The sequence below is a fragment of the Miniopterus natalensis genome, chromosome 10 (genome assembly GCF_054644295.1).
Source record: "Miniopterus natalensis isolate mMinNat1 chromosome 10, mMinNat1.hap1, whole genome shotgun sequence".
Classification (NCBI taxonomy): Eukaryota; Metazoa; Chordata; class Mammalia; order Chiroptera; family Miniopteridae; genus Miniopterus; species Miniopterus natalensis.
In genome coordinates, this window is record NC_142090.1 from 78,370,558 (window position 1) to 78,395,472 (window position 24,915).

The window sequence follows — 24,915 nt, forward strand, 5'->3', positions numbered from 1 at the left end:
ACAGCATTTTTCTTCGTCACATTTCACACTTCGTTTCTGTGTTGCCACTTGAAGCAGCGTGGACCTCCTGACGGAACAGGTCCAGTCTCTGTGTTAGGGCCACCTGACTTGTGACATACAGGTTTTGAACTTTGGGTCTGAAAGATGAACTAAGTCATTGATGCCTAGTAGGGGTGAGAGTATCTTAGAGAACATGACATCTGAATATGCATGGGACCCGTGTGTTTGAAACACCACGAGGTACCCTGGCCGGGTAGCTCAGTTGGTTGGAGTGTCGTCCCAATGCACCAAGGTTGTGGGTTCGAGCCCTGGTCCGGGCACATACAAGAATCAACCAATGAATGCAGAAGTAAGTGGAACAACAAGTTGATGTTTCTCTCTCCCCCTTCTTTCTCTAAACCAACCACGAGGCTACTTCGCAAGTATAAGAGGTTTGCACTGTTTTGTTAAAACCTAGTTAGTTTGATCTCTGATTACTTAGCAATTTATACAGCTTTTCGTTCTTTTTTTAAAAAAATATGTTTTTACTGATTTGAGAGAGAGAGAGGAAGGGAAAGGGAGAAACATTGATGAGAGAGAACCATCCATTGGCTGCCTCCTGCACGCCCCCCAGTGGGGATGGATCCCACAACCTGAGCATGTGCCCTGACTGTGAATCAGCTGACAACCTCTCAGTGCATGGGACAACAGTCAACCAACTGAGCCACCCCGGCCAGGGCTATACAGCTTTTCAAAATTATTAAGACAGAAAAAAAATTTTTCATTTTGGCAGGGAAGTTGGCCTGACTGCAAGGTTATCACACACATACAAGAGAAACCTGGCAAGTGCTTACAAGAGAAACCTGGCTTGTTGAGTGAATGAATGAATGAATGAATGGGTCTTGCTAGTAGAATTAAATAGGCCTTTCATTTCATGTTTATTATCAGTGCATCAATACAGAACATTTCTTAATGATTAGCGACATGTGGATATCAAGTTTTTCCAAACACCAAGTGCTAGTATGTTCTGGTAAATTTCAATCCCCCCCCCCCCCCCCAAATAACACAATTTCGGGAGATGGTGATACCATCGGCATAATTCACTCAAATTACAAAAATGTCAATACTGAACATCACACACATGTAAAAAGACTCCTCAAAAACTCCATAATATTAAACTACAGAATTCACTCTGGAAATGTAGGCAGTTAGTTTTCAAATTTTGACTTTAAGATTTTTTTTTTTATTAAAAAATATGGAGAGGAGTGTGTTGAGAGAGGTGGAGAAGATGGACCTTCTGGTCGATGGATTCAACATGTCTGAGCAAGGATATGTTATAAATAAAAGTCTCCGTGAGATGAACACATGAGCAGTTCTTGCATCAGCTGCACCCACGGGAGATGTCTCGTCTTCTGGAAGAATGCTCATTTATACAGAATCTTCTGTAAGATGGAGTTGGCCACCTCCAAGGATTCCTCCTTTACTAGAACAATATCATAAGAGTCCATGTACTTGTCTAAAAGCTCATCCACCTGATCAACAACAAAAAAACCATAAAGATTAATATACAGGGAGGAGCAGCAAGTGATTTCAGTACGAACCCCGTTGTTACATTAGATCTGTTGGGCAAAAAAGAATCTTTAATAAAAGATTAAATTCACTTTCATAAAAGGTTTGAAACGAAGCAATACTTTTAAGTGTTCAAATCCTTAAAGCTCACTGATAGAAATTTTCCCACTTGGGGGCTTTTCTCCCCAAATGAATTCTCTCTAGTCCAATGGTTTTCAAATGGGGACACGGTGCCCAAGGAGCATTTGGCAATGGCTGGATTTTTGGTCCTCATGACATCACCAAGGAGTGCTACTGGCATCAAGAGGGGAGGCCAGAGAGGCCTCTTACGCTGTACGCCCTCCCTTCCCAACGCCTACAGCATGTACCTGTGCCTACCCACTCCTTTACGCATCGCCCAAGGAAAGGGGTAAACCAGATGGCTCCAAAACAGCTGCTTTCTATCGAGTTTCATCTGAGTTTTTTCTTAGAAGGAAATCAGATGACAGATTTGTCTACTTACTCTATCATTTAGATATCCAATTTTCAGAATGTGTTCAACATTGGCTACTCCATCTGCCATTCGTAAGTCTCCCTGGGAGTCTCCCAGCAGAATTATGTTGCTGTTGTCTTTTAGTTGATCGAAATACTCTGTGTTCTTCAAGGCACCGTCATGTTTGTTAAATACATGAATTAGGTCTCCTTTAAATCCTTTGAGCACCCCCTATGAAAAGTACATAAATCCTTTGAGATAACAGGTTTTACAAATTTTATGTGTTGTAGTTTCACATTCATGAAAGGTCAGAAGGACTCAGAGAAGTAAATGTTTTTCTAGAGATACTTTAAATGTTATAAACACAAGTTGAAAGTCCAATTTTTACTTTACATTTGGTTCCTCGTGTAAAGGTGCCATTTAGAGTTGTTGCATTAAGTTACATTAAAAGAAGACTTACTAATTTTAATATTAGTCAATAGCTTTGGGAACAAAAGTTTAAGAAGGGTTATTATTTTTAGAACATGGGTATGGATATAACACTGGGAGAGATGATGAGGCCCACAGTAGGTCTATCAACTTGGCCTAATTTAATGAGCACACACAAAATAATAACAAATGCATCTACATGATTAGAATATTTTCAGATTTTAAAAGTAATGATAAGGAATGACCTGACATTCTTACATTGTCGTCAAACTCCATGAAGTTGGACACGACTTTGACATTTGGATAATAAACGCCAGCTTGACGGATGACCTCCTCTAGAATATCTCCAATCCCAGCCGAAAATATGAACATGGGGATGCTGTGCTGCTGGAGTTTGTCAAAGAAGTTCTCATATCCTTCCCTGCAAGATGGAGGTGTGATATGATTGTTCGAGCGAAGATCTATCTCTTTTATCACCTAGGTGGTTAAAAAAATACATATTTCTACCTAATTCTATGCCTCACTTAGTTCTCATTTCAAAATACTGCCCAAGGGGACTGTTGCTGATGTCTGATACTAGCACAAGGTTTTCAAGCAACAGCTAACTTTTACCCTTCTTTTAATAAATTCTAATAGTAAAAATTAGATGATTTTAGACTCGCACTGAATATGGAGAAGCCTACAGCTCAGAATTTATACTGCTGAACAACAAATAGTGCCACCATACCTTGAAAAGCCCGTTTAGGGTGAGCTGCAAGGCCTGCTTGTCATTCTGCTCGATCCACTCCCTCCCTGCTGTTAGAAAAGCAGAGCAGCCCGACCGACCTGTGTTCTCTTTACATCTGGCATCTCTCCTGCCTAAGATGTGGCAGCTACAGGTCGTGTTTTCATCTTACAGTCTTCCCTTTTAACTCTTCCTGGCTATAGGATAAGCTGCCTAACAAAGGAATGAAATACCAGTTGTCCTCACACTGACAATTTGCTTTCCTCATTAGATCACCTTAAAATGTAGCATCATCAAGAAATAGCATCATATTTGCCTGGTGAGTTGAAGAATTTAAGAGGTAGTAAACAATTGAAAATAAGCTTTAAAATGTTAATAGCTAATCATTCATGTATTAGAAATATTTTTATTATTTGCTAAAACATATGCACCTTTCCTAGAGACAGTTCTCAAGGGCACTTGGAGAATTCACAAAGATTTAGATCAATTTAAAAAGAGGGCACTTCATAAAAACAGGGTACCTAGCTAAATACTTCTCAATTTGACTTATAAATGCTCTTTTCATATTTCATGTCTGAAAAATATTTTGCTAAAAAAAATTTCAAAATGGTCTTGGTTTCCTAACTTTGTAAGTTAGTTCTGAAATTTTTAATTTGGAGAAAGGAGATGTAAATTAGTATTTCAAGCCCATAGGCATTCATTCGTACACCAAGATCTAACATGTCATTCTCAATTCCTTTTCTCCCCACTTTTATTGTGATAGGCGGCATGTTCTGGATATGTTCCTATTTGGGATATTCTTATAGATTATTTTAATAAAAATACACACTTGAATACAACATATAACAACAATTCAAATCTGTAGACAATTAACAACAAAAAACACCCGAGAAACTTACTTGAGCATAACGTCAGATTCTGCCACAATTTCTTTAAGTTTAGCTTTTGGTAAAGCCTGTTCGACAAGCAAACGATGTGATTTAGTGTACCTGGAGTTCATGACCAAAGAAAAAGAAAAGCAATGAAAGCAAATTAAAACTATTCTCTTTATGACAAAGCATTCTTCAGTATGAGAAAATGCAGTATTTCATTCATGATCTTTTGGATTTAAATTTCAGATCTTTAAACTCATGACTAATGAGTGTATACGCCACAGGCCTCAAAAGATGATACATACATTCTCAGTGCATTTCCCGATTCTCCCCAAACTCTGGCTGTAAATGTGTTTATAAGACAACGAAAGGATATTGGTGTAACCCTTTCCTCAGTCTACAAATAGGAGTTCCATCCTTGGGAGGCATAATCATTTCTTTGATTCCAATAAGAATTAGAGTAAAGCCATTTTTCACCTGTTTGTAGTCTGAATTTTCATGAAATGCCTAAGTACTGAAGATGCTGCCTACTGAGCAAGAAAGAAGATCCTTGCTATGGGAAGTTTTATACTATATAGGTGCTTCACAATTACATAAAACCCCTGTAATCACAGCATCTCAGTATAACAAGGCCTTAGGACCTCTCCACATGACACCTACAAATCCCCCTATAACATTCCTCAGGGAAACCCCCTCTCTGGGTTGGCTCCTGCCCTATTAGTGAGCACATTCTCCCAAGGAAGCTTGTGCCATTGCTAGAAAGTTCACATTGCGAGGCAGTGCCTTCATGGTGCTGAAATCCGCATTCTAAAGCCCTCCAGGTCTCGTTCCCATTCCACATGTTAAGTAAGTCTCACCTCTTTTCAACATTTCATACCATAAGCACTGATTAAGTGTGCAAGATACTCAGGTGATGGGATAATAAATATAAATAACACAATTTCGGTCTCTTAAGACTAAAACCTCCCGATGTTGCTTCTCAGGTGAAAATTCTCTATTCCTGCCTGGCTGGCGTGGCTCAGTAGTTGAGCATTGATCTATGATCCAGATCCAGGAGATCGCGGTTCGATTCTCGCTCAGGGCACAGGCCTGGGCTGCGGGTTTGATTCCCAGCAGGGGGCGTGCAGGAGGCAGCCAGTCAATAACTCTCATCATTGATGTTTCTGTCTCTCCTTCCCTCTCCTTTCCTCTCTTTGAAGTCAATAAAGACATATTTATTAAAAAAATTAATTCTCTATTCCTTGGTATGTTCCTCCATTGGAGTGGCTCCAGTTCCTGGGGTTACCTTAGTGAACTCCTCTGACACTGAGTTTGTCAGCGTTTCTCTCCGCAGGTTCTCCCAGGAAGCAACTGCTGGCAGTGCGGCCTGCTTAGAACGAATGGAGCACTCCCGTGAAGGCAACCAGCAGCAGGGGTGATCTCAGAAACTGTCCCCCGCTAGCTCCAGCTCAGTACAGAGGCCATCTAAACCCCAATACGTTTTCTTTACACACTGAGCCACATCTTGTCCATAGACTTGAAAGAAAAAAAATTCTTGTTTTGAGTTTAAGGCTTAAGTGCAGAATTTTAAATTTATTCCTGTTCTTCATCTTAAAAAAAACACACACCAAAAACAGAGTAAAATGAATTCTAGACTGTGAGAGTGATTAGAGAATTAGAGTTTGTTTTGTTGTTTTTAATCACTGCTCTAACTCATTGGAAATTTACCAATCTATTTACACACAGTGCAGGGGGAAGAGAAACCATTATTTGTAACCGTAGTATAATGCCATCACATTTTAACCCTCCCATTGTCCATACACACTTACCATTCTATCATATAAGGTTTCTTCTCTTCTACCGTAAGAAAAGGATCAGTTTCAATAGCATAATATTTTTCCTTTAGTTCCAGTAACTAGAAATAAGCAAATACCTTGATTATAAAGACTGCAGAGTTATCATTAAGCTGCTTAGTTTTATAGGAAGCAAACAATGTAGACAAGTGTTTTTCATAAACTGCTTTAAATGGTAAAGATTAGCTCATGAGTACCTAATACATACAGTGATGGAAAAGATCTGTGCTGATTTTAGTTTACATGTAACTAAATATACCTGCACAAAGCTGCTTTTTTTAAAAAGTACTTTTCAGGTCAGCAATTCAGTGAAACCAACTAATAATCAAACTATCGCTACAAAAAAATTTCATTCTTATATGAAATTATTAAATTTGGTTCACCTTTGGAGTCTTTTATTAAGACAGACACAGGCAGACACTCAAAAGAAGCAGAGAACTGAGGCAATTTCCTGACCAATTTAAGAGAGCAAAACCTGCAGTAAAACCAAAGTAGTTTTGTTTTAACTTTCCAGTTAAGGTAAAGACACCAGAATATTTTTTGGTAATCATTTAAAAGTTTCTCATGTAAGTTTTGTGGTTATTAAAAAGTTACTGTCATGTTTTTTCTTTAAAACATGCTGAGTGCTACAATCCGCAGAATAAACCTAACATTTATTGAGTGTTTACTACGTGCCAGGTGTGGCTATAAGCACTTGGCATTGGTGCTCGTTTGTGCGAATGAACCTGAAGAAATCGGCAGAAAGGGTAAGGAAGTCTTGCAGTAACTGGATGAGTTAGTGCTTTTACCTTTTTTCGACATTCATCTGAAACCAGCTTACAGTTGTCAATGATATCTAAAGAGGAAAAGCAAAGGATGCATGAAAAATACTCTCGTTGATGAGTAACTTAGTACTTTTAAGGCTGAATGCCGAGCCAACAAGCATGCTCATTACAGCCGTCGGGGTAGTGCACAACCGTCGGCAGTGCCAACTGGCGGGGCACTGCTGGAGAATCCGACGGCTCTGAAACCCACGATTCGGTGGCTCGTTTGCACCACTGAGCTGGATAATTCAAAGTCTTCGAACACTGTGAGCTGCATGCGGAGCGGTCCCTTTACCACCATCCTTTTCAGTTAAATAGCAGGGGATACATCTGGGAAATCTACTTTCTTTCTTAATATAATGTCAATAAATAATGTGAAAAGCTGGAAAATATAGGTTGTAAAGATAACAAAAATGACAATCTTACCATTTAATAATAAATTCCTAAAATTTTAGTATATTTCCTTTCAGTCTTAAAGTTCTATGCATTATCAGTTAGGGAAGCGATTAAACCAGATCTGTGCTTTTGAATTCTGCTTTCTTTTGCACTTCACAGTGTAGTCTGTGTCTTTTCATACGATTAAAACCTCTCCATGAATATCATTCACAACAGCTATATGTTCTCTGTTTTGCGGGCATGACATCATTGATACCATTTCTCCAGTCTTAAAATTTTTAGGTTGTTTCCAAGCTTCTGCTATTATAAATAATTTTATGTTGAACTTTGTTACCACTTTTTCAGTGAATACAGCTTTTGTCCCTACTTTTAGGATTACTTGATTAAAAATTTTCCAGAGGAATTATTGGGCCAAAGGGTATGATTTTTAGGAGTTTTTATGAAACTTATCAAGATGAGGCCTCAGATTCCACATGCACTGACAGTAAATGGGAGGGTGTACATCATGGTCGGATTGAAGAGTATTATTTTAAAAACTCACTGCCAAGTTTGGGAAACAAAACAGGTGTCTTATCCTAGCAACACATTTTAACTTGATATTTATTTAGTAACTTATTCTTTAAGTTTACATATAAGTGACACCAAAATGTAGTAACATTCCTAGAAAATGTTACTCATGATAAATGCTGTTTCTGTAGGTTAATCCAAAATTTAAAATCCATTTAAATATTTCTTGAATCATGAACAGACCATATTTGGAGAAAAATTTCTGAAGTCTTTATTCCTCTTGCACAGAAAATAGCCATTTATGTAACGTGGGGAAAAAGAAATCCTCAAAATATAGAAAGAAAAAGCCGTCCACGGCCATACTGCCCTGAACGCAGCCGACCTCGGCTGAGCTCGGAAGAAAAGGCGGGTTCCCTCGCTTCCCACGTGCAGGGGAAGGCGCAAACCCCAATCTCCTAGATAATATGACAGGTAGAAAAGGGTCTTAAAGTAAGGATGGCTTTCATGAGCTTGTTACAGTGTTGCACTTACTGTGACATGTGGGACATCTTTTCCCTTTGTAGGAAAATCTACTCAGTGTCATATCAAAGTCTGTTATTATCTGTAAGAAAAGGGGAGAAGGCATTATGGAAGCGGCCGCAGGCCGGCCGGAGGGCAGGCTTCCCAGAGGCTCGGGACTGTGCCCTGTCCCCGGCCCCAGTGTAAGTTATTTCCTCTGCACGGAGTTTTCTGATGCAGGTCATATACCAAGTCCCGAGAATTACGTTAACTACAAGGCAATACCTTACATGCCTGAGCGCTGTTACCACATACAATCTCATTAATCAGGATAGGAATTTGCAGTTGCAGGTATTGTGGTTACAGTTATCCATAGCGATAAAACACTGCACAATTTCACCCCCCTTGGTCAATGTACAAAAATGCAGTGAAAGCAATTAAATGACATTCTAGATGTAACCTGTTTATACAAGTAAATAAACTATACCAATCGATGAACCATACCTGGAACACTGCCAGCTCTTGCGATTTAGGAGGTTGGGTTAAATATTTTTTTCAAAAATGTTTTAAAAAAAAGAAATGATTTATTGTTATTGACTATCTGGGTTGTTGATTCAGTTTACATTTAAAACATCCCTTTAGCCTGGCAGGTGTGGCTCAGCTGTTGAGCATCGACCTAGGATCCAGGAGATGGCGGTTTGATTCCCAGTCAGGGCACATACTTGGGGTTGCGGGTTCGATCCCCAGCAGGGGACGTGCAGGAGGCAGCCGATCAATGACGACTCTCTCATCATTGATGTTTCTCTCTCTCTCTCCCCCTCTCCCTTCCTCTCTCTGAAATCAATAAAGATATATAAAACAACAAAAACATCCCTTTAAATTAAAAAAAATAAAAATCAGTTATCCCTAATAGCAAAAACTTAATTGAACTACTATGATTTATTTAATTAAGATATGGAAGAGCAACTTGAAACTAACTGTACATACTTAATATTATTCTTAAAATAGTTTAATACTTAATGTACAGTATTAGTTAACTTAGTAGTTAATATTAAAGAAAAACTAAACTTATTTCAAGGCTATTAATTTTTGTCTGTTTCCAGCAGGATATTCTACATATTTTTTACAAGCTCTAGACCTATCTTTCAGATTTTACATTCTGAAAGGATAGGCTAAACTTCTCTATCTAAACTGTTTTTGCTCAGAGACACTGCAAAGCATGAGATAAATGTGCCTACCTGAATGTTAGAAATAAAGGTTTAGCAATAAAGGCTTCTTGATAAGAATTCACCTGAAGTTTGATAGCTCCTCCTTTGATAAGACCGCAGATAATTTCTTCTACTCTTGTAGGGTTCTTGATGCGAACTGAACTCTTCTGAAATTCTGGCATCTAAAAATCAAAGGAAATGAACTGACTCTTTAATTCCTCTTTTGTCAGGTTCCTTGGGTACCAAGCAGCAGCTTATATTATTTAAAGGTTTTAAAATGTTGAGGCGTCATATAAAAACAAACCACTGTATCAAATTACCATTTATACACAAAATTTTTAAAAACACGCCAGTAGTTTCCATCTAGATTATTAAGATAAAACCACATTTGTAATTAATATATTATCAGAAAGTGTAATTTTTCTAATTAGAAAAGTCATGCACGCATATTACAGAAATTACAGAAAAAAGAAATTGCCTCTAATTCTATTACCCAAAGATAGACAGACAACCATTTTATTTTTCATTATTTTCATTTCTCTGATTACCGATGTGCATGTATATGCACCAGTTTATCTCATTCTCATGACATACTTTTGCATCAGGCTTTCGGAAATTAGTAGTATTACATATATAGTTATAAGAAAATTAGGAGAATTCATTAAGCAAAATGGAATGTGAGAACTGGAGAATATTTGAACTTTGTGATAGTTTTCTTATAAGAACCTTTCTGCTTAAGACTGAGTTTATATTCATATTTACATTTTCAAAACTTTCTTAGCAGAAAGGAAACAAATATTACATGATTATTCCCTACAAATTGACCTTTGTACAGATAATTCAAGTATATTTAATATACTTGATTTGAAAAGTTGCTTCGAGATGTTTGCTCCTTCACTGTACTATATTCCAAATAATTTCATTGTTCTTGGCGTACATTTTACAGCAGATTTATTTCAAGTTAGGACAACTACTAAAAAGCATAAGACCAGTGGGGCTAGGCTGCTACAAGGATGGTTTGTTCAGGCTTTAGTGTTTCTCAACAATTTAATGTGTTTCCCCTACCCTACCGCAGACACAGTGAAACGGAGCCGAGTAAATTGGGCACCAGCACGGTGCTCCGACAGCACATGCACAAGCAGACCCGGCGGGGGAAATTATGGGTCACGTAACAGTCGGCTCCACAGTATAAACAGACAGTCACAGGACCTCAAATCAAGGTCCTATACTGCTTGCACCTGACAATCTTTATTCATTTCATATGCTATTTTTCTGGGAATGTTATCACCCATATTAACGTATTTCACCTGTGTAATGGACACGGCTATGAAATATTCCCCCGACCTTGTCTCTTTGCTACAAGAGAACCTGACCAGGTGAGCCTGTCGGGCCCCATGCTGTCTCTACATAAAGGATGAAATTAGAAAAATCAGGAAAAGGCTAAACTGAAATGGATACAGAAGTGTATAGGAAAGAGAAATGCTAATATTAAAATTTTCTCCATGAATGAAAGGCCTGGGCCCACAATACACTTCCTTTCTTTAAAGAGCTGTATTTAAGTAGATAAGATCACTTACAATGCAACGAGCCTTCATACAGTGATCCTTTTAACTTAACTGGACTTTAAAAGGTTTCAACCGATTGAAGGTTATCTAAATATTTACAGTAATTTCTGCCTGGCGGCATAGCTCAGCGGCTGAGCATCGACCTAGGACCCAGGAGATCGCTGTTTGATTCCCGGTCAGGGCACAGGCCCGGGCTTCGGGCTCCATCCCCAGCAGGGGGCGTGCGGGAGGCAGCCGATCAATGACTCATCATTGATGTTTCTATCTCTCTCCCTTCCTCTCTCTGAAATCAATAAAAACTACATATGTATATATAAATAAATATTTACAGTAATTCTTCAATAGATGAGACAAGCAAATAGGCACTTGTTCTAGATTCCTTTTTTCACTCATTTATCCATTCACTTGCTTGAAAGGCAAGTTGTTGTGAACTGTCCAAAGACTTTTCAATTTGATTATGATATGATTTTATGGAAAATAAATGTGAGCCTAAATGTTTTCATCATCTGTGGACAAAAGAAAACGGATTCATTTCATAAGGCCGTGATGTAAAGGTGGGGGAAGGAGCAAAGCTTCCCTGACAAGACCCCAGGTGTGCTGGTTGACTGGAGCTGATCTGAACGAACACTAACGATGACTGAGAAGGACCTAGCACACACTTATTCTGGCTGATCTGTACAATACTGCACTTGTGCAGATAATAAACACAACAAACTTCTATTAGTCTACTTCCATATTCAAAAAGCAGTGATTTCTAAAGAAGCTAATTTCTAAGATACTCAGGTTTATTTAAAGCCCTATAGCAATATTAGATTTAATATTATCTTACGAAGATGTTTACTGAGATATAAATGACAAGATACAAGTAGCTGTACGGTATAGTCACAAAATTGTCCTAGTGATGCTTACCTGTAGTTTTCTACAGCCTACATAAAAATTAGTTTAAATTAATTAAGAATTTCTGTTCAAAGCTCTCAGGGGATGTATTTTGTCTGTTTTCTAGTGTTAATATTTGGTACAAGCAAAAGGCTTCATTACTGCATTGGTACAAAGGAGCAGGCACTATGATTTTTACGTAACTACATAAAAAGTATAGGTTTAAAGACACCTATTCAGACTGGTACATTTACTCATGTACACAGGTGGTTCTGGGATTTACTGGAAGGTCATGCATTACTACACTTTAGTGATAACCATCTCTCCTTGCTTCCCACATATGTGGCCCGTTTCCACATTGAGGTCATATAGGCCAAATTCTTTCACTCATTCATTCACCATATAGTTATTAGGAAAGGCACTATGTTAAGGAGGCCTGGGAGCGATACAAAAGCTTTAGTAAGATATACTTCTTATACTCAAGATATATATTCTATAACCTGGACTATAATACAAGAATCCAAATAACTACTGCCTTGATAAGACATCCAGGTGAAATACAAATGGAACAGAGGAACTGAGATTACTGATGCTGAGCTAGGCCTTCAAAGAGCAGCAGGGCCTGGATATACTGAGACTGGCGAGGAATCAAAGTACAGGGTCTATTGGGGAAGAAAGATAAATAGCTCTGTTTGTCTAAAACCTAAGTGTATGTGGAAAGGAGTGTGTGTTTGTGTGTGTGTGTGTGTGTGTGTGTAAAGTCTAGAAGGAGAGATCTGGAGCCAGGCTATGCAAAATGAAGGTTAACGTCCTAAGGGGCCTTCAACCTACAAGATGTGTACCAACATTTTCAGAAAAGCAAACCCAAGGCAAAAAGTGTGTAAATTAATGCAATGATAGTAACATATATATAAGTATACATTATCTTTGGCTTCTTTTCCTTCCTAGCCTTTTTGTGGGTTGGCTACATAGTTACTTGCTTCAAAAAGAGACACAGGTTAGAAGGTTCTGTGGCCCAAGTAATAAAAAATTGTCCAGCAGGGCATTCCTACACCACTCGTATTCATTTTGGTTAAAAATAAAGACATACATTGACTCAAGCAAGAAAATAAGTTTATACTGATATAATTCAACACATCAGAAACACAAGCTCAATACCAATGAATTAACACATTGTATGCGGGAAACGTATTTATACGTTTTACGTTGACTGGTAGTAGAGCGCGCGATAAAAACTACCCGCAAACAACGTGTTAAACACTAATCATGCAAGAGAGGCAAAGTTTCCCATCCAGGTGTTAGGTTGAACCACATGAAATTGCCAGTATTGGACTATATCTGATGTATAAAAACAGCAATTTCAAATGCTTCCTCCTAACACCAGTAACTACACTGATGACAGCTTAGCCAGAACTCTGAGTCAGCTTTCCCCTCCCATCCAACACTGGACGCAAAGTGAGCTGAACAAGAGATTCATCAGCTATCACACAAGCTGCGAGGATGCTACGTCATGTTCCGGTCTGTAGGCTCAAACAGGAAAAAGAAAGCTAGAAAGAAACAGGATAGAAAAATAGAGAAGAGAAAGCACAGGGGAAAACCACCAGAAACAGAACATAAGAAAGAGATCATGGGGGGAAACTGTGATTTTTTAGGATTTTATAATTGTGAATATAGAGAACGGATATAATCTTTTTCCACACGTACAAGTAAATATGATACTTACACAGTTACAACACTCACATAATACAGGTGATTAACATTTGGAGTGCTTACTATGTGCTAGTAGGCACTTTACATACTTTTTCATTAAGTATAAATAAGAACATTTCAGTTATAACAGGAGTAAGGTCTGAGGATCTAATGTGTAACATGTTGGCTATAGTTTATAACTATAAACCATTATATAGTTGAAATTTATATTTTTATATAACTGAAATTTGCCGAAAGAGTAGAACGTCAATGTTCTCCTTTAAAAAAACACAAAACTGGAATGTGTGAAAAGTGATGGATGTGTTAACTAGACAGATATATACATGTATCAAATCATGCATTGTACACTTCAAATATCTTACAATATTATTCATCAATTATACCTCGATAAAGATGGGGGTCATATGAATGAGAACCACAGGAAGTTGGTGGTTTCATTTCTGTTTCTCAGAGCTGAGATTGTTGCCCTCATTCGAGGGTCTCACAGCTATCGAGGGTTGAGGTCAGATTTGAAGCAAGTTCTAACTCCAAAGACTGTATTTTCCTACCTCATCCTAACGTCTATAACGCAACAAAGTCTACTGTTGTCCAAGAAGTTTTTTTTAAAAATGTGCTTGCTATTTTTAATTCAGAGGCCTACAATAAAATCTCTCACACTGTATGATTTATGTTTGTTGCTGAGCAAAAAGCATTTAGCACAAAAAGGAATGGGGGAACCATTTCACCATTTCATATGCTGAGAAACACTTTAATGCACATAGTATTCAAGCAAAAGAATGTCAAATGTTAAGTTGAAATTCAGTTCAACAAATATTTGAGGTTCTACTGCTGAGTCAGACATTGCAAAGAAAGATCTGTGTAAAGTTCCAGCCCCATAGTGAATGACCTGCTTAGAGGCAGAGGCAAAGGTGAAGAGTCACCATCAATGAATGGATCTGGAAATATTTAAATACCCACCATTTTCACATCTACAGCAGAATCTTGATTAGTCATATCTTGATTATCCAATCTTCTGGAATTCCCCAGGTGATGTCACAGTAAAAGAGAGAGAAAAAAGGTACATGTGACACACATACATTTCAGGCTCTTCCTGTGTTACTGACATACTAAGGTGGTACTTTTGGATTGATTTAAATACCAAGTTATTGAGGGCATCTCTTTTCTTTCCTAAGAAGCTCAATAGAGACTTTATCTCTCAAAGTTTGAGGTTAAAAGTTTTAAATGGAGAATTTGTAGCTCTCCCCTTTGAATTTCCGTGGTGTCAAGATTTGAACAGAGTTAAAGTAAAGTAGATATTTGCAAAAAAGTGCTTTATAACAAGAACATTTTATCAACATTTTCTCTACATGTGAGGATGAAATTTGTAGGAAAACTATGCATTACTATTACTAAATCAATGAAGGAATATAGAAAAAATGTAAGGAGAAACATAATAGACAGTAAAATTTATTCTTTAATTTTCTCATATTAAAATCTTTAATTTTATGGAATGGCGTAACTGAGATCTGAGTTGCGTTTGAATCTAGCATAGTATCTAGCGCATAGTAGACAGGTGATAGTGTTTGTTAACTGAATAATCATTTTAGGGGTTTGGGTGAAATTTATACATGTCTAGTTTTTAAAACAAAATAAGAGTTTTAAAAATATCCCTTGTTATTGTAATATTTTTCATTTTTGCAGTATAAATCTTAAGGAAAATTACATATTAACTTTTTGGTACTCAATGACTTTCTTTACTTTTTTTTACTTTATTCTAATTAAATAAAATTTTATAATAGAAGCACTATTGAAACTTAATCTTGCAACTTAGTTGAAAGATTAAAAAATCAGATTTTTTCCCCCTAAACTCTAGTAACAGAATGTGGACATTAGATCCCTGTTCTTGATAATTAAAATGTGTTATCGCAGATACATAAAAACTCCTTAAATTCTGAAACCCACCCCATTTCCATTTTAAGTGCATAAAACTGGGAAATTTCTTATAAAAAAGTATTTTCCCTCCGTTCCCAGAAAGGATATTAGTCAGTTGATGATCTTATCATTGATGGCATCTTAGAGTAAAAAGCATTGCCAAATAGTAAACTACCTCCCAGTTTTTCACATATGAAGAAATAATGCAGTATCTATTACCCATCCGTATATACATACTCTCTATATAACTCATAAAACATTTGATCACCACTCCCAGAATGTAATTATAATGGTAGTTTGGGAGTTAGTTGCCTTTATTTTTTTGGGGGTAGTAGTCTTTAGGTAATTGTTGATATAGTCAAACATAGGGTCAAATTCAAGTAACCTTTGGTCTAACATCTTTCTGTCAGTCATCTAGCTTAAACAAAAATGTAGAAGCTGCCTACAAGTCTATTTATTTATAAAACCAAAGCATACAATGCTAAGTGCTTATGGTTTTTCTTTGATGTTTAATATCTGAAAAGGAGCCTGGATTTCTAGAAGGAACTATTTAAATAAAACCATTTTATTAGCTTGAAAAAGAGGAAGGAGAATGTGGAAAAGTACAATAGAGTTTACAAAACTACCACACGCTCTGTGAGACACTGGAAAAGCCCAATGAAAACAATTCAAACAGGGAAGGGTACATTTTAATATCTGGGCATCTAAGCTTCCTTTGTTACACATGGCCAAGCAGCCCAATTTCTCTCCTCCTCCAACCCCCAAGTATGGCTCTTTATGGAGCCTTCATGCTTAGCTTTAAAAAAAAAAACAGGCAGTGTTACTAAGTGAAAGAGTACTTGTCTTTCTCATGGTCTCTTCAAATTTTATTTAAACAAAACACACACCAAAACAGTCATCAGAAATTTGCAACTGCTGAATTTCCAACTTTAGGACATTATTCCTGATAATTAGGGCGTTACTTCTGATAATTTGGATACTATTCGAATTTCAAGTGCAGATCTCTCATCCTCTCCAATCCTCACGGGCAATCTGACCAAAATTTATTCTTGTTCAAAAATAATCTCCTATAAAGTGATACTGCGGTCCTAATACAAAAACCAGCCTGAGGTCATGACCATTCTGAAAGTGTATAGCCTAAGGCATAAATGTCAGTGTCCTGGCACAATTCTAGAGAAGGCATAGAAACGAGGGCAAGGTATTTTTAAACCAATAGGCTTGTAAACCTATACTTGGTATATAAAGTTCTGGCTTCCTCTGCCAACAGTCATCTGTCGCAGATGCTCCAGAAGAAGAGCTGCTGGAAAAAACACATCAAGTGTGGAAGACATGTTCAAAAATAGAAAATACCAGCCCTGAACTCTGAACTCTCTTCAAAGGAAGTTTTGAAGTTTTAAGCCTCTGGAATCTTCAAATGCGGATGGCTAATGTGGAAGGTAGAAGGGAGCTGCTCTGTGTGCGTTCCGGGGGGTTCGGGTGTGACTGTCGGTGTTCCTTACAGGGGCTACGCAGGGCAGGGCGAGGCCGAGGTCGCAGGCCGGAGGCAAGAACTGCGCTTGGCCAGCACCGACCTGGGCACTGGAGGTTTCGGCTCTGGTGGTCTTTCAGCCTGAGACGGCTGCTCCCTTTACCTTGGAAACATAGTGACAAGTCAGTGACTGAAAAGTTCTGTCTACCTGAAAAATAGCTACTTGCCTTTATGCAAATATCTGAATGAAAGTTGAATACTTTTCAAGGCCCATGAGATTCTGTGTTCTGGGAAAATGAAAAAACTTAAAGTCCTTCATATAGTTAGCTCGAAAGGTTACGATTCTGCTTTAATTTGGATACCTGAAGAATCAGTTAAACTACTCGCCAATAAGGTAATGAAATCCTGAATGGTCTGTATACTACTACTTACATAGAAAAGGCGTGCAGTTCTATAGCAAGGACAGGCCATCGGTAACAGTGCTAAACATCTGTGATGAATCCATTTTACTGCACTTTTTAGCAACCTGCATTACTTGTCCTAAGCTTGGGCATTTAATAACAACACTTTCTTAGAGTAATCAGCACATGGAAAAAAAATGAAACTGTAAGTTTATTATTTCCATATCATTATAAATCAGCTTCTTGAGGCATTTGAACAATTCTCCCTAATTAAATTTTCAAGGCAGCAGTAAAAAAAAAAAAAACTTGAAAGTGAAACTTTATCAATACAGATATAAAACTAAAACGAAACTGAATAGCAAAAGGTGGGAGGAAAAGGGAAGGAGGTAAAGGAAAGAGGAAAAATAGTTTTCAAAGGGTAGTTTTTAAAAATTGTCAATTTATACCAACTTTCTTTAAACAGTAAAACTTGCCTTCCCAGTCAGAATGTAATGGGTACTTATGAAAATACTTAATTTCAGAGCTTAGAATTTATTCGTCCACACTGCCCTAATATCTAACAGCACTTTTTCAAGATGAGTTAAACCAAGGCACATGGAAATTAAGTAATGTGTACTGATTACCCTTACGGCACTCTGCGTTCTTCTGTCCTTGAGTCTGTCCTAGAACACCCGCAAGGTGGTAAGCAATATCCAGAGATGCTTGGATATAGGCTGCCAATGAAAACCAAGTAAACCGCTTTAAGAAATGGTCTGCTGCATTAGCTAATTTTCCTTATTAAAAAACAAACTATAAAAAATAAGGTAAATTCAATTATTTACATTTGACTTAGTCATAATGCTCTCCCTTTTATGGTAATATATATGTTTGAATATTAATTTACAATATACAATTTGTTTTAAGCCTTAGAGAGAGTAATCTAGCTTTTATCAATTCATGAAACATACCAATATAATCCTAGTCCATGATGTCCTGGATAAAGCTCAGTGGCACAAAATAAAAATTATCTTTATTACTAGCCCTAATGAATAGTTCCTAATCTTAGAGACACAAAGCATGTGACTGTTAGCAAAATTAAGTTAGACAGCAACTGAATGAACAACAAAATTGGATCTTACAATGTTTTTTCCCCTTAAAAAGAGATTTCTTAGAGTACTTTGCTTTTTCTTAATATCTACATGTCAAACAAGAAGCTCTTAAAATTAGATCCTATACATTTCTGAGACCTAAGACACTGCAAAGTTTTACATATTCAGATCTTTGCAAATTACAGTTTTGCATTACACTGGATCATTCTATTTTCAGTTTCTTAATTTACGTTTTTAAATGCCTAAACTTTCAATCAGATACTAAAACCAAGTAAGAATCAGATCAAGTTCAGCAAGAGAAGTTCATTTGTCTACACGAACTGTACACACTCACCCCGAAGGTAACCGGAGCAGATACACCAGCGAAAGAAAATTCTTCCTGTCTGAGAAGCCCTAATATAGCACAAGGTGCAACGGAGGGCGGGTCCAGAAGCCTTGCTAAACTCTATGCAAAAACAGGCCCGTGACTCATTACTACACAGGGCTTTATTATGCTCGGGTGACAGGCAGGCTAGCTCGGAGCTGCTCATCAGTCAGACTAGAGAACACGATGGGCTGAAATAATGTGGCAGCTCGGAGAAGGTGGATCTGCACTGTCAGAGCACCAGCAACTTGCTGGGCAAAGAAAAAAGGAACTCCGATATTAATGCAAATACTTCCTTCCTCTTGGGGAGTTTTGTTTTTGGTTGTCAGTGTACTTGTGGCATGTGAGTTCTTCTGTGTGAATAATAGATTTCAACGCAAAGATTAGGTCGTGGCAGGGACTGGGGAACGGGGTGATGGGCGTTGCTCGGTTGCTCAATGGGTGCAGAGTTTCCATTCGGTAGGTGAAAGGACTTCTGCAGATGGATGGTGCTGTCGGCTGCACAGCATCGAGAATGTCCTTAAAGCCACTGCACTTAGAACTAGGGACAATGGTAAACTTTTGTTATGTATGTTTTACAATTTTTAATAGATTAGCTCATTTAAGACACATAGAAAAAAAGACAAGGTGCATGTCTGTATATGGTCAGCAGCATATTAATAGTCTTTACTGCAGGGCAGTGGGATTTAAAGGGATTTTTTTGTTTTTCTTCACATTTTTCTAAGTTGTTTGAAAATTTGAACAAGACCACACGTGGATTTGCTAATAAAAAAAAAAAAAAAAAAATTGAACACAGTGAAAACTAATTTTTATGGTTAAGAAAATTGATAAAAGTTCCTTTTCTGCTGGAAATAAAAGCAGTCAAACTGCTGCAAAGGGAAAAAAATTTAACTTTTCTTTATTTTCTTTTTCAGTAAATTTTTAACTTTTCAAGAGAACCGGTCTTGCTTTCAACCTGAGAAGTGGACTGCAGTGTGCGAACAGCATGTGTCAGGGCAGATAAACTGCATCCTGGATTCCGGGCAGCTTTATCAGTAGGAACAGGGCTAAGCTATATTCCTGTAAATAAATTTTATATCAGTCTTCTCTCTTCTGTGCTCCAGAGAAATCAAACCCACGCATATGTCAGTAATCAGACTTTGTGAAGTAGGGTTTTCTGTTAAAAACAACCCTAAAAAACTCCAAAATTTAAAGATTGCTTTTAAAAAAGGTAACTAACAAATCATCTAAACTCAGTCTCTACCAAATGTTAAAATTTGGCACTGCTGTCTTATGTCAATATGATGAGAAGATTCACAACAAACTATTCCTCACAGGGGAAATCTTTTATACAACAGTAATGGGGGCTGGCTCAAGGACGCCGAGGTGATTCATTTTGAAAATACTCCTGTATTATGGGTGGATATGATGACTAACTCTCCTCATACACTAACATCGTTAGCACCGTAAGAATTTTATAGGTATCACTTTGAAAGACAAATTGAAATAAGTCATCTTCAACATCAGCAAAGAGCTAGAGGTCCACCTTTTGGAGGACGATTTAGAAATACCATGACAAGCTTTAGAAATACGCATTCCCTTTGACACATCAATTTTGTGTCCTAAGGAAATACGGCAGAGTACACAAATGCCTCGTTGCCAAGATGTATATCGCAGAGTTGTTTTATAACACTGGAAACTGTAAACAACCTAAATGACCGCCCTGGCTGGTGTGGCTCAGCTGGCTGAGGCTCGGCCTGTGCACCGGGAGGGTCTCGGATTTGATTCCTGGTCAGGCACCAACAGGCGGCCACCAACAGGCGGCCACCAACGGGTGTTTCTCTCTCACATCACTGTTTCTCTCTCTCTCCCTCTCCCTTCCTCTCTCTCTCTCTCTGATTAATAAGAACACATATTTTAAAACCTAAATGACCAATATCTAAATGTTCATTAAGACAGGAAAGGTGAATAAATTGTGGTTAAACACATAAAATGTAAAATTATACAGTTCTTAAAAATAATTATTAGAAATAGCTAAAATTTATTGTACATTTACGATGTGCCAGATACTTCTTAAGCACCTGACGTTCCTTATCTCACCTAAACTCACAACCCTAGAAGGTATGGGCTATCATTACCTTCATTTCACAGGTGAATAAATTAAGGCTTGTAGCTGGCAAGTGGCAGAAATGGATTCAAACTCGGGTCACTCTGACTTCAGAACCTGCGCGTGTAAACCACTGGACGGTACTGCTCTGTGAGAGCAATAGTTACAGGGGTACTGATGTGTACATGGTCTGCTACTACTTAAAAAATGTTACCAGTATCTACAGCAAGAGTCCAATTTTGGGGATAAATCTTTATGTGAGCTTAGGAAGTCTAAAATAGAATACATAAGACAGTATCAATGATGGGGTTAAGAGGCCATATATATTTTAAAATTTTTATTTTCTGAGCTTTACAAAATAAACGAATTCCTTGGAAATAAAACACAGCTGCTTAAAAATGCTACAGTAATAGCACCAATTGTGACCATAATCAAAAAAAGAAAGTTAAAAAACCCCAAAAAACCTCAGAACCAGCCATCATCATATGGATGGATGATTTAAAACAATGTTTCTAAAATAGGGACAGAAGCAAGGAATTCAGCCAGTTTGCTCTGAAATAAAACACAGAAAGGAAAGAAAGATGGCTAGTATCTTATCAAGAGGGCTGTGCCTGACTCTAAGGGTAGAAGCCAGCTTTGGCTTTGCTGGTGTTCTGCCTGCCAATCGAGAGAACAGAGGAAATAGGAGTTGCCTCCTGCCTGTGGGGGGCTTCTGCCTCCTAATTCTACCCCGTAAGTGCACATGCAGTGGGGGTGGGGTGGTGTGTCTGGCGGACTGTCCTTCCAGGGGGGATTAACATTCTTCTAGCACTTTCTTATCCTATGTGTCAGTCTCAAAAGCGTGCAATGGCTCTTTATATGCATACTAATTTATTTTAATGAGCATGGCCCCAAGAGAAAGATAATAATTCCCCCTTTTGATAGAGAAGGAATCTAAGGTTTGGAGAGGTTAAGTCACTTATTACTTACGTACAAGAGCTATAACATTTTTTCATACTATATCATGCTGTTTCTAGGCAATAATATACACATAACAATTACAAGAGAGGGCTAGAGATGTCTACAAGTAAGAATGTTTTGAAACTGTGCCACAGGAAAGGATACAAGCAAAACACTGAACAAAAAAAAATAAACTTTGCTTCAAATAGCTGTGGGGTCTTTTTTTTTTTTTTTTTGAGAAGGGATATAAAGAAAGGATCCAGGAGTAAGAAGTCATTAAAAGCTAGCAAGCAGCACAATGGACTTTCATCTCTGGACACAACGACTGGGCCCTGTTGCCTTGGAGTTTCTTTCCTCATTGTCATAAAAACAGAAACCACTTGTACACCACTCCTAATGCAAACCTGAGACCTGAACTTGATATGCCAGAGAGCAAAGAACTTCTACGGGACTCAAATTTTTGGGAGGTTATTCTCCGCTCATAACACTGACGCTGGATGTTTTTATGAATGGAGAAAAGCATACCCATCTGCACTTCTGAAAAACCAGTTACAACTTTTTAGATCCTGTCAACTACTCAGTGTTATGAAAACTTAAAAATCTATAAGTAATCATTTTGTATTTTGCCATCAAAAAGTTTCTCAAATTTGTGAAATTATGAAAAAATAAAAAGGCCCATAGAAAATCAAATCTATCAATTTAAACCTTAATTACTTATTCATTGCCTGATTCATTTTGCTTTTAATCTTGGGATAGGGAAGTAAAGGGAATTAAGGTATTACATTAATTAATAGTTGTATGTGAAAGAAATAACTTCCTAATCCCCCATAAAACCTGTACTATTTCTCACTAATCCGATCTAAGATTTAACTACTAACTCACAGTGTACCATAATCCAATTATCATCCGACCATCCAATGTACTTTGAAATGTCCTATGATCCTGACTGACACCCTAGGAAGTTATTCCAAAGGAAACAATAAAGCCATAAAAGGAAGACAATCAGTAGGAGGTGAGATGCAACACCCGGTATACAGACTCTTGCAAAACTCGTTCCTGCTAATTGCTGCGTGATGTAAATAGAAAGATGGCTTTCTTCAAACATGCAAAACATCAGTCTAGGTATCTGACTTCTCTTAAAACTCTGCTGAGGAGAAGAGTCAACTACCTTCAACAATTCTGTTCAAAACAAAATTAAAACATGCTGCTATAGATGTTTATTTGAATGTGGTTTGAAAATGTTTAAGGAGCAAAAACAAAGTGAAACAATCAAGTATTACATTTTGGGAAAACAAATAGCAGGTAAAAATTTTCTCTTAGGTGTTTTTCATTGAAAATCATTCCAAAAACATTCTGTTTAGGTGACTGTGGTGAAGTTGATTGTTGCATTTACGAATTTACACGTATATATTCAAAAAACATATATGGTTCTAATCTCAATGCATTTCTTAAAAATTCTATGCAAAAATCTAAGATCGAGTAACTTAATTTTCAGAAACTCAAAGTTTTTTCCACATAAACTTCTTGAATATAGTCTATTTAATTGTTACTTTCTTATTTAAAAGTAATAAATTCTATAGTTCAAACTCCTTTAGAAGTAAATGACTTCATTGCAATAAGTAGGTCAAGTTCAAGAACACTGGCTGTAAGACAGTATTATAAGTGAAGGGAGTCTTTCTTAGCTCTCCTTTTCAAATGCACTATGTTGTAATATTTCAAGATGCTTAGTACTGAAATTGTTTCCATTTTATATCTGAATCTCTGTGCCTAAAATGGAACAAGATGAAAAACTTTGTTTTAATTTTGGACTCTTCCCATCACATAGTTGGTATTGTCTATTGAAAAGAAATAGTATTGCTTAGGATTACTATTTTGGTATGGGTTATATTAAAAACGGCAAAAGGTTATTCTGCTTAAGCTTTTATTTTATTATTGGTGTGTTATATCCAATACATTTAAATGGAGAGGCTTAACTTACTATACCCCCTTTTGCTGTGCCAGATAAACTCATTAAAAAAATAATAAGGTACCCTGGCCAGTGTGGCTCAGTTGGCTGAATGTTGTCCGGTGCATAAAAAGGTTGCCGGTTCCATTCCCAGTCAGGGCACATGCCCAGGTTGTGGTTTGATCCCCGGTGGGATGTGTTTGGAAGGTAACCAATCGATGTTTCTGTTTCACATCGATGTTTCTCTCTCTCTCTCTCCCCCTCTCTCTTCCTCTCTCTCTAAAATAAAATTTAAGTTACATGTTCTAAAATATAAGAAAAAGTCTATAATGCTACTACATCTTCGGAAGAAATGAACATAGCATATGCTAAATCATGCTTATGCAGGTAAAATAAAAATTATTTACTGGGGCAAAATCATACCTGCCTATTTTTCTGTAGTGGCCTTCCTCATTCTGTGGCTGGGAGGGTAAGCCAATGAGTAAGCTACACAAACTATTCCAACAGCAGGATATACTCTCCTCCCATTCTGGTTAAGAATGGAGTCAGGTGTGTAAATGAGGCTCCAGTGCAAATGGAACTCGGTAAAGCATTCTGAAGATGCCACGTAAGGGTTTGAAAACCAGGGCCACATTCAGAGTGCTCAAACATGAGAGTAAAACAAACACTTGGAGAGGCACATTTCTAACATACTCTCATGGTTAAAATCACTTTATAAAGAGCCTTTGCAAATCAAGAAAAAGAACTGTGATTCAAAAAAGAAGAAGCTAAATGGCCAATTATTTTTAAAAGTTCAACTGCGAAAGTAACAGAAATACTTAAAAGTAACTATCATTTGGAAAGATGAGAAAAAATGATGCCTACTCCCAGGAAAACAGGGAGCTGGGTGCTTGAATACACTGCGGGTGGAAATGTAAATTGGAAACGAAAGTCAGTACAGCCTTCCCAGAGGGTAGCCTGCAGTGCAATCCAAAGCCATACATCTGCACCTGCCCCTAGACCAGGAATTCCATTTAAGCAAATGACCAGGGGCACGCAGAGCTGCCGAAAGGCTGATCACGGATCCATCATTTATCATAACGAAAACCAGGAAAACCTGCATGTTCAACAATGAAGCACTTGGTAAATGAATTATGACACCCGTACATGGTACAATTACCTAAAGTAATATAATAGTTATTAAAATAAGTATAAATTCATTACTAAGAAATTAATAGGCGAGTAACCTTGCATAAAAACCATGTTAGAGTATGATCTCATTTTGGGGAAAATG

General features: G+C 37.5%; 1 protein-coding gene across 3 annotated transcripts in view; it reads right to left on the reverse strand.

Moving 5' to 3' along the window:
- Positions 1-917: 917 nt before the first annotated feature.
- The window catches only part of NT5C3A (5'-nucleotidase, cytosolic IIIA), a 42,819-nt gene continuing 18,821 nt past the window's right edge, over positions 918-24,915 (reverse strand). The window contains exons 1-10 of one of the 3 annotated variants that reach the window (XM_016222315.2): positions 17,844-17,932; positions 14,398-14,452; positions 9,373-9,471; positions 8,115-8,184; positions 6,666-6,712; positions 5,854-5,939; positions 4,073-4,162; positions 2,708-2,870; positions 2,051-2,251; positions 919-1,511 (exon numbers count right to left, since the gene is read on the reverse strand). In XM_016222315.2, the coding sequence (XP_016077801.1) occupies positions 1,404-1,511; positions 2,051-2,251; positions 2,708-2,870; positions 4,073-4,162; positions 5,854-5,939; positions 6,666-6,712; positions 8,115-8,184; positions 9,373-9,471; positions 14,398-14,433 (900 nt within the window). In that variant the 5' untranslated portion in view covers positions 14,434-14,452; positions 17,844-17,932 and the 3' untranslated portion in view covers positions 919-1,403. Of the gene's footprint in view, positions 1,512-2,050; positions 2,252-2,707; positions 2,871-4,072; positions 4,163-5,853; positions 5,940-6,665; positions 6,713-8,114; positions 8,185-9,372; positions 9,472-14,397; positions 14,453-17,843; positions 17,933-24,915 lie in introns of those variants that run through there. The other 2 variants (XM_087821251.1, XM_087821250.1) reach the window with 2 other exon arrangements.